At 46.1% G+C, this 9,812-nt stretch overlaps 2 protein-coding genes across 2 annotated transcripts; one reads left to right on the forward strand and one right to left on the reverse strand.

The window, feature by feature from the left end:
* Nucleotides 1-477: 477 nt before the first annotated feature.
* On the forward strand, nt 478-2,427 carry LOC309699099 (uncharacterized protein; the record flags this gene model as incomplete). Its single annotated transcript, XM_082521953.1, has 8 exons — nt 478-556; nt 629-664; nt 742-921; nt 1,052-1,165; nt 1,326-1,388; nt 1,472-1,531; nt 1,618-1,725; nt 1,833-2,427. The coding sequence occupies 8 exons, from the start codon at nt 478-480 to the stop codon at nt 1,934-1,936; spliced, it is 744 nt and encodes a 247-aa protein (XP_082378079.1). The 3' UTR covers nt 1,937-2,427.
* A 2,100-nt stretch (nt 2,428-4,527) lies between these two features.
* Nucleotides 4,528-5,634, reverse strand: LOC309699100 (uncharacterized protein F54H12.2-like; the record flags this gene model as incomplete). Its single annotated transcript, XM_082521954.1, has 1 exon — nt 4,528-5,634. One exon carries the CDS (start codon nt 5,632-5,634, stop codon nt 4,528-4,530), a length of 1,107 nt encoding a protein of 368 aa, XP_082378080.1.
* Nucleotides 5,635-9,812: the final 4,178 nt, after the last annotated feature.

Here is a 9,812-nt window from a genome sequence, read left to right on the forward strand (position 1 = left end):
ATACTTTAACAATAAGTTTTCTCAATAGATAGAAAATGATGACGCTGAGGAGTCAACATCCGATATTATCATTGCTTGTAACCCGGTAAATAATTTCTTACATCTCCCCATAAAACAAGTCTTAGTGGAGAAAAAAGCTCATATTCGAATAAGTTTATTAAAGCACCCCCCTCTGTGGGAAAGAGTCAACCATGAGGCGAGTTTTGTCAACAGCAAGAACAAGGTCAGACAGCAATTGTCCATTTGGTAAAACAAATACCCGTCTCAAAGTCATATTTTACCGTTGCAGAATGTGGAAAACAGACGGCGTTCGCAAGAAGGCAATCAAAAAAAAAACAACCCTCTCTAACTATCGGTATTGTCAAGAGAAAGATGCGAAAAACAGATGCTTCGCTAGACTAGGATAAAATGAGAGAAGAAACGGGAGGGGAGTCGCTATCTACTCAGCCCCTACTGTGACACAGTTCCGTGAATATTATGTCAGCATTCCGTTCAAACAACACCGCCGATCAGAGCGCCAGGGCCATCTCGCCAGAACTGTTCATACCTCACCCCGGTAAGTTTTTTTCTTTACGACTTTAAATTATATATCAACAGAGATGTCAATAATTTGATTACTTTCTTTTAGATTTCTACATCAATGATTTCACGCAAGTGGACTACGGTACGCTTAAATAAGTATATACCATTTTTTAAATAAGTTTAGATAGACTTGATTTAACCATGCTCTGATACTTACAGAAACAATCGATAATGCAGTGAGTAACAGCGAAAATCCGGCCGTTTTCCGCGGCGAATTAGAAGCCATATCCCCCGCAGAACCTCCGCTGCCGCCGCGTCGAAGAGAAGAACGAGAAGACGGCGCTATTTTCGTCTCCGCATACCGGGAGAACCGCGGAGAAAAAAGTTTTAAAATCGAAGGTAAACAATATGATGCATTATCCGCCATTTTGTTGAATAACAGGATGTGACGGAGTAATCCGAGTGTGCTATACCGCCCCTCCCGACCCGGAGCAGATTTTTAAAAAAGTTTTGCTTTATTTCTCGACAGAGGTAATCGAGAATATACAGACCCCGCCGCAGCGAAAAGAAGAAGAAGACGACGACGTTATTTTCGTCAACGCATACCGGGAGAACTGCAGGAAAATACCTTTTAAACCAAAAGGTAAACAATATGATGCAATATCCGTCATTTCGATAAATATCAGGATGTGACGGAGTAATCCGAGTGTGCTATACCGCCCCTCCCGACTTGGAGTGGTATAAAGCGTGCTAGAAAGTTTTTATTTATTAAATCTTTCTCTTTTTGTTTTATTTCTCGGCAGCCGAGATTGCGGATATACCTATACAAGCCCCCGCCGCTACAGACAATCGCGCGGAGGAGCGAGGTAAATAAAAAGTTTTTTCATTCTCGAAAAATAGGAAGGAGGAGATTGTTTTCTTAAATCTCTTCTGTTTTATTTCTCGGCAGCCGAGATTGCGGATATACCTAACCAATCCCCCGCTACAGACAATCGGGCGGAGGAGCGAGGTAAATAAAACGTTTTTTCATTCTCAAAAAAATTAGGAAGGAGGAGATTGTTTTCTTAAATCTCTTCTGTTTTATTTCCCCGACAGAGTCCGATACAGAAAATCAGGCGGAAGAAAATCAGGCTGAGGAGGAGGAGGAACCGTCCAGAGCTCCTCCTCTCAGGAGACTGAGAGCTCCTCTCAGGAGACTGAGAGGTAATTGACAGGGGGATGAATCGATCCTATTAAACTTCTCTGCTCTATAAAAATAAAAATAAAAAATGTAAGGTTTAAAAATACATTCTGTCCGTCTTTTCTTACAGCTCGACGGATGCTTCATAAGAAGAGAATCCTTGAAAACCTCGCTTTCATGTACGCCATAACAGTTCGCACATATGCATCGATATACAGACACAAGGACCTGTAAAGTAAAAGCATGTAAAAGTCTGTGAATTAAGAAATAAAGAAAATCATGTCGGAAGAACACAGCATCCCTGAGGCTTTGTTGGAAGCCGTGGCAGAATTAAACAGAAACGATGAACATTTAGCCCCACCGATAGAAAACAATATAGCCCCACCACCAAACGATCCACTACAACCTTTAGAAAACGCATTGCAGGTCCTCCTTCAAAACATTGAAAACGAACGGCTTGCCGGTCTACTGAACTTTGACCCTCTGCAGCCGATAGAAAATGCTCTTCAGCTCTACGACCAGCAGCAGGGGGAGGAGCAGGTGCAGCAGCAGGTGCAGGTGGAGCAGCATCATCATCAGCAGCCCAGGGAGGAGGAGGAGGAGGACCGGCCTGCGGAGCATCAACAAGGAGGAGGATCTCGGGTACAGAACGATGCGGTGACTCGCCGCGAACATTTTAATAATTTCGAAATAAGGCGAGTATTTAACATTCCCTCTCCGGATGAAGCGAGCGACCTTGCTCAATTTTACCTCGACGTCAGGGATAATTTTGTAGATCTAGCGGATAGGGTCAGACCGGAAGTTAGTCGTAACGACCGGGTTCAACTGGAGATCATCAGCGAGCACGCGCGAAATCACTCTGTTTTTAACGTCGACGACGAAAGCGCTGAAAACATTGTACCGGTTTTTGAGGACCTGCTAGCCAGGCTGATACAATCAAACGGAGCGATCGTCGCAGGCTCTCCCCTAGAAATTGTTGTGCAAGTAATTAGAAATCCTAGAGGCGGTGGCAGTAATGACCCGCGTAAAAAGATTCACAAAATGTTAGATGATGAAATTCTAGTCAAAAAGCGTCGCTGTCTGTACGTGGTAAAAAACAAAAACGATAATCTGTGTTTTGCCATCAACCTGATTCACCACACTCAACCTCATTTCACAGATAAACAGGCCCTGGAACGCGGCAGAGAGCTGCAGCGTTTAGCGGGGTTGAGCGATCGCACTCAGGTAACTCTCACCGACATAGGTAAATTCGAACAAATACTAAAACGTAAAATCGTCGTGTTTTACCGCCCGCCCGAGGACAGAACTCTTTCATTAATCGAAACAGACTACCCGAACACGCCTCACCCGCTGTACTTATTCTTATTCCACCATCACTATTACGGGATAAAAAATCTAAAAACATTTTTAGGAATCCAGTACATTTGCGAGGAATGTCACCGCGGGTATTATAAAAGAGAGGAACACTTTTGTCAAAACCGCTGCAACCTCTGTTTTGACCCCGCATGCCCCTCTCACTTTCTGGACTCTGTAATCTGTACGGATTGTAACAGATCATGTCGCACACGCGCGTGTTATTTAAAGCACAAACAACCTAGAATTCACTCCGGTTCAGGCCTCAGCGTTTGTCAACAATTGTATAAATGTCCGGACTGCAAGTTCCTCTCCCGTCGCGGAAAGCACAGGTGCACAGCCGCCAGATGTAAAATCTGTCGCGCGGAGCTTCCTCCCGACAACGATCAACACCTGTGTTACATCCAACCTTTGAAACATGAAAACTCTGATAACGCTTCCATAATCTTTTATGACTTTGAAACCTTCCCAGACAGGGAGGGGACGCACGTCCCTTACCTAGTGTGCACAAAATCTCTAGAAGGAGAAGAGTGGCACGCTTACGGTGTAGACTGTGTTGAAAAGTTTCTCCAAAGATACAGAAGGAAAAGATATAGAGAGACCACGTTCGTTGCGCACAACGCGAAAGGGTTTGACAGCTATTTAATTCTAAGTCACCTGGTGGGGGGTGGGATGACGCCCTCTCTCATCATGCAAGGCAGTAAAATTATATGTTTCACAGAATCCGATTTCCTTCTCAAATTCATAGACTCGCTTTCTTTTCTCACCATGCGTCTCAGCGCTATGCCCAAAGCTTTAGGCTTCGAGGACAAATCCAAGGGATTTTTTCCTCACAAATTCAGCTCGCGGGACCGTTTAAAATACTCGGGTCCGTACCCTCCTCCTTCAGATTACGGGGTGGAGCGCATGTCACTCCCCGAACGGGCAGAGTTTTTGCGTTGGCACTGCGAGGCCTCCCGGGGAGTGTTTAACTTTGAAAAAGAGTCCCTGTATTACTGCCGAAACGACGTTAATATCCTGAGAGAGGCGTGCGTAAAGTTCAGAGACGGTTTTATAGGCGAAACTAAAGTAGACCCTTTCAGCTGCGTCACTATAGCTTCAGCCTGCATGAAAGTGTTTCTCACCAATTTCCTACCCGAAAACAGTCTGGCCATTCCCTCGCCCGACAACTACGGGCGCAGGTTCAGAGCCTATTCGCACGCGTCCATTCAGTGGCTGGAGTGGGTAGCTCACTCTCAGAAAATTCCCGTTCAACACGCTCTCACAACCGGTGGGGAGAAAAAAATAGGCCCGTACTTTGTCGACGGATACGCGCTGATTAACGGGGAAAAGTGGGTGTGGGAATTTCTGGGATGCTTTTATCACGGCTGTCCAAAATGCTACAGGCCTGAGGAAATCTGCCCTTTGACCCGCGCTCCTTACGGGGACCTGCACGCCTCAGCCGAGGCGAGGCTCCGGGAGCTGAGAAACGTTTACAGAGTCCGCACGGTCACTCTGTGGGAGCACGAATGGAACAAGGCAAACAGGGCGTAACCTTCATTAAATTCCCGGCGGTCGATGCTCAGAGGTAAATCTTTGAGGTGTCTCCCCGTGGCGGAAAACATGTGATAAAACTCCCTGACCGAATTTCCGCGGTCAAACTGTGGCTGGAAAGCTTTGGCGGGCACCTGCCTGCCGTCCTGACACAACGCCAGATACTCCACATCGTTGTGTCTAAAGTTGAAAGGCGACAGATCCCTCCTCCCGGTGAAGGCGTCGTGATGAACCATGCCCAGGACCACGTATTTGGGCATGGCTCCCAGAAAGAGATTCTCTTGGTTGCAGATCCTGGAATTTTCAGGGATGGAGTAGGTTTTCACAGAAACGCGCGAAAGAGGATAGAGGGCGTTTCCTTTCATCAGGGCCGCGGCGTGCCCCAGCCTGACGGCCGGCGAGACCGTGACCTTTTTAACAAACAGAGAGGCCGAAGTTATTTTCAGAGCAAACTGCGAATCCCGAGTTCCCATCAGACTGAAGGCATCGCTGTTGCGTATCAATTTAATTCTCAAATCCACAGAGTTCAGCAGGAGCCTCTCGCAGAAGAAAATATCAGCGTGGAGGGGACCCAGCAGGTCCACTTCTCGCGACTCGGCCGTGAAAACGGCTCTCTGTTTTATCCCTTTGTTTGGCCCGTTGCTTATAACTATAGAATCCATGTCTCCGGCCGTGTCTTTGTAAAACAGACCGGCGCTGAATTGACTCTTTAGAGTGTCTTCTGAAAAGTTGAGCAGCGTCTCGATCATGGCCCTGTAAGGATGGGTGGCGCTGGACTGCGAAATCAATCGATCCCCCAGAATAACGTCGCACTGACTGAAAATTGTGTTGAGAGGATAATTGATGAGGGCTACCCCTGCATCGGGTGGGATGTTGCTCCCGTCCTTTTCCGTAATTTTCACTCTCAGATGGAGCATGGTGTCGTTCAGATCGAGATACTTTTCCCCGTCTCCGGGGATGAAAAATTCAATGGGTGAGTTGTCGTTCAAAGCAGAGAGGGGCTGACATTCTTGATATTTTTTATCCTCTATGGATAGCTGGGTCATGGGAGCCGAAAATAGATCCAGTTCGGCAAGGGTGCATTCGGCAGATTTCTTGTGTAAGAGAGACATTTTTTTATTTATTTATTTTCTTCTAAAATATGTCCGAGCTCCTCTGGGGCTTCCTTCTCTTCCCACTGCCAGCCTTAACTGATTTACTTTTTACTCCGACGCTTTTATTTTTAATCCGCTCGCCCGGAGGGCGTTTCCTCTTCCTGCGGGAGAGGACCATCATACCCCCCGCCCCCTCCTGGCGAGGCTCTGTCAGCTTACCCATCACTCTTTTCACAGCGTCTGTAGCGATATTGGTTGCGGCCGTTTTCAGGTGAGGTTTAGCTATGGCGAACCCGGATTTGAAGAGAGGAGACACGAAACGAAACAGTCTGGAGAAGATGGATCCTATCCCTCTGCCGTACATCACGGGCGCTCCGTAAAAACCCGGAAGGGAACCTCCCACCTGCCCCTCATAATACCTCACAAAACGGTGGGGGTCCTGCGGGAGACGCGCCGCCATTCTCATTAAAGTTCTCTTTAAAGTGCAGCTTGACTATCGTTTTCCCGTAAACAAAATCCACGAATCTGTCGCGGTCCGTTTTAATTTCTACGCGTATGGTTTTAATGTATTTTTTAGATACGCGCAAGTAATGGACCGTATTATGTCTGATGCTGATCACGTCTCCGTAATCGCCTTTCACGTTAAGGACGCTGAGCAACGGTGAGTAACTGTCACCGACCGGCTGGTACTGAACGATGTCGGTGTAGAGAAACAGGTTATATACGCCCGCGTTCATATCGCACGGATACGGAGTAGAGCGCTTCGACAGAGTCCACCACTCGTTCGTTTTCAATCCCAGCATGTAAGCCAGAGGAGGGAAGACCTTTATTTTATGGCTCCCGACTCCTTTGACATCCAGACGTTTGGTGATGTTGTTGAATGAAGCCTCGAAGGACGGGTCGTACTTTTGGATCGCCGGCACCAGGTGATCCAATAGATCTTTAACGCGTCCGTAATGACCTCCCCTGCCGAATTTTAAAATCACCAGGGGCTGATCTTCCTCCGTCGTCCGCATCAGCTCCAAGTAGGAGGCGTCCGGCGGTAGATTGTACCATGTGCGCGGATAAATGAATTCGCATAAGCCCACGCTCCATTCTCCGGTCAGCTCGAGGGGTTTGGCCAGATCCACCGTGTAGCAGCCGCTGGCGTTATCTTTAAATAAACCCTTGCTGGCGTTGGAAGGCAGGGTCACGTAAAACCCTTCGGACTCCATGATGAATTTTAAAAAATGAGCCGAATGATGCGAGGGGTCTCTTTTTTTATACGCCTACCACTTCCGAGGCTTTCACCCAGCTGTTGAATTTATCCGGCCAGTTTTTCCACTTGACAAAAACCTGTTTTTCCCCTCTGACTGTGCGCCGCTTTAAAATCTTCTCCACATGAAACGCTTTGTCCTCGGTCAGTTTCACTTTCTGCAGCTCGGGCTCATAAAACGACCCTTCAATAGGGTCCCCGTCATAATCTTGTAGCTTATACACGGGTGGCGATCGGTGAAGGACCCGGATCACAGTAAAGATTTCGTCCGTGAAACTCTGTTCGTATTTTTTATCAAATACTCCTCTCAATTTGGATATCCTCACCAGATCAGCCCTCTTAAATTTCAACTTTATTTTAGGACGGGCGGGTGTCTTTCCATACAAGTTGCGAAACACCTGATCCGCGTTCTCGGGGCGCACCTCGGCAGGTGCCATTTTAATGCTGCTGTGATAACTGCGGTTATATCCTTCTAACAGGTCGGGCAACACCTCCAGATAGCGTCTGGTATTGTGCGCGGTGAAATATCTCCACATCCTCGTTTTCAGGGTGCGGTTAAATCTCTCCACCACCGAGGCCTTTAGGTCGCTGGCGGTAGCAAAATGGGAGATGCTGTGATTTTTCATCAGAGCTTGAAAACTCTTGTTGAAAAACTCTTTTCCCGCATCGGTCTGTAAATTTTCCGGTATTTCACTCTCTCTCAACACAGATTCGAAAGCTTCAGTCACTTCCGAACCCGTCTTCCTTTTCAGGGGGCGGGCGTAAGCCTTTTTTGAAAATACGTCTATGACGGTTAATAAATAATTGAATCCGTCGTTGTATTCAGACAGGTGTCTCATGTCGCACAGGTCGGCCTGAAGCTGCTTCAGGGGTTTGGTCACAAACACTCTATTTCTCTTAAATCTTACTCGCGCCGGCTTGTGCAGAGTATAGGCGTCCTGCTCGGATAAAAAATTCTGCACCTTGCGGATATCAACTTTTTTACCAGTTTCATCTTCTAAAGCACGTCGGAGTCTATTTACTCCTCCGAAACTACCTGGGTGATGCGGGTCGTAATACACTTTTTTCATCTCACTTTTCTCGGCCATCTCGTCTTCTGATAAAAAGCTCGTCTGCGTTATAACGTCGCAGGAGTCGGCTTTTATTATTTTATTCAAAAACCAGAGATGAATGTTTTTTATTATTTTTTTTTCGAAACCAGAGGGCTTAATGTGCAGAAAACAGGAATACATTATTCAAAAACCAGAGATGAATGCTTTTTAAATATTTTTTATTCAAAACCAGAGGGTTTAACATGCAAAAAAACAGGAATATATTTTTATTCAAAAACCCTGAGATAAAACACACTTATAGAATACAGACAGGAATACAAGTAAGTTACAAAAAAAACAGGAATACACTTTTATTCAAAACCCTGAGATAAAACACAGTTATAGAGTCAAACGGTTACAAAAACTCTTTTTTTTCTTTTTTTAAAAACATGAGGTAAACATGTTAAAAGGTTACAAACAAACAGGATACTTTTTTTTAAAGCATACACGATTAAAAAATGAGGTAGGATTTTAAAAAACAGAATACACGATTAAAAAATGAGGTAGTTTTTTGTTTTTTTGTTTTTTAAAAAAGAAACAGAATACATGATTTAAAAAACAAGGTTAAATATAGGAAGCATGCAGGATAAGAATCAGCAACCTTTGTAAAACTCCGTAACCAAACGGAGTTCCCCGATTTTAACCACGTCTTGCCCCACCAAATTGTCATAAGCGTCTGTGATGGCGTTAAAGACTTTCCTCACCGATTTCAGCTCATGAAGCAGAGTCTCCGCAACCATCCCAACTTTAACGTCCTCAGTCTTGATGTTGCGGGCAATCAGCAATCAGTCTCCTCATCGCGAAGCAGGGGTGCAGAGTCCATCTCTCTCTCTGAGCTAAAAAAGGCTTTTTGATCGGACTTTTAAAACAGAAGGAAGGGGGGCGTGGTCTGGGAGGGGCGGGGATTTTCAGAAGCTGAGACATTTCCTTACTCCTACAGCATCCCTCCAGCAGCGGCAAGTTTGAAAAAGAATTGTAATATCCTTCCTCACTTGCAGCATTCTTACGACCCACTCTTTGGCTGGTATAACCATCATGCTGCGAAATAATCCGCAGTCGGGGTTGAATTTCTCCATGACAAAAATGTCAGGCGCATCAGATTCATCCGTCGAACGCAGGCTGGCTCTCATTCTCCATCTCCCCGTGGCTGTGGTTCCTGAAGACCAGACGGTTGACAAGATTGTTTTAGTCTTGATCAGTTGCTCATCATTGAAGCGTATGCCTCCGTTCCGCGGCGGGGGAGGGGGAATAGCTTCTATTTCTTCTTCCGTAGCTTTTTCTGGAGCCGGGGGAATGTTTTCTTTATTCTCAGGAGCTGCTTTCTCCTCTTTTATTTCTGGAGCTGGGGGCTCATCATCTTCTTCTTCTTCTTCTTCTTCTTCTGTAACTGTGTAGAGAGGATGATCATCATCATCATCATCAGCTGATTCAACAGCTGATTCATCAGGGGAGGAAACATCCTCTACAGAGGGGGTCTTTTCTTTATCCTCATCATTCTCAACAGCAGGGTCAGTATCCTCTTTTTCATCAGAGGAGACAGAAGGAGGGGAAGGAGGATCTTTTTCATCATTCTCATCATCAGCAGCATCATGCTCTTCTTCATCATTGAAGCCGAAAGGAGAAGGAGGAGGAGGGGGAGGAGAATCTACCTCTCTCCGGGGTCTTTTAGCAGCAACATCTTCCTCTTCAGGAATGGGAAAATCCTCATTTGCCTCTCCGATAGCCATCGCAACCAGCAGCTTCAGCACGGCCCAGTCATTGGGAGTCAGCTTCACAATGCTGCT

The sequence above is a fragment of the Aulonocara stuartgranti genome, assembly GCF_965226115.1.
Source record: "Aulonocara stuartgranti genome assembly, chromosome: 22".
NCBI classification, from domain to species: domain Eukaryota; kingdom Metazoa; phylum Chordata; class Actinopteri; order Cichliformes; family Cichlidae; genus Aulonocara; species Aulonocara stuartgranti.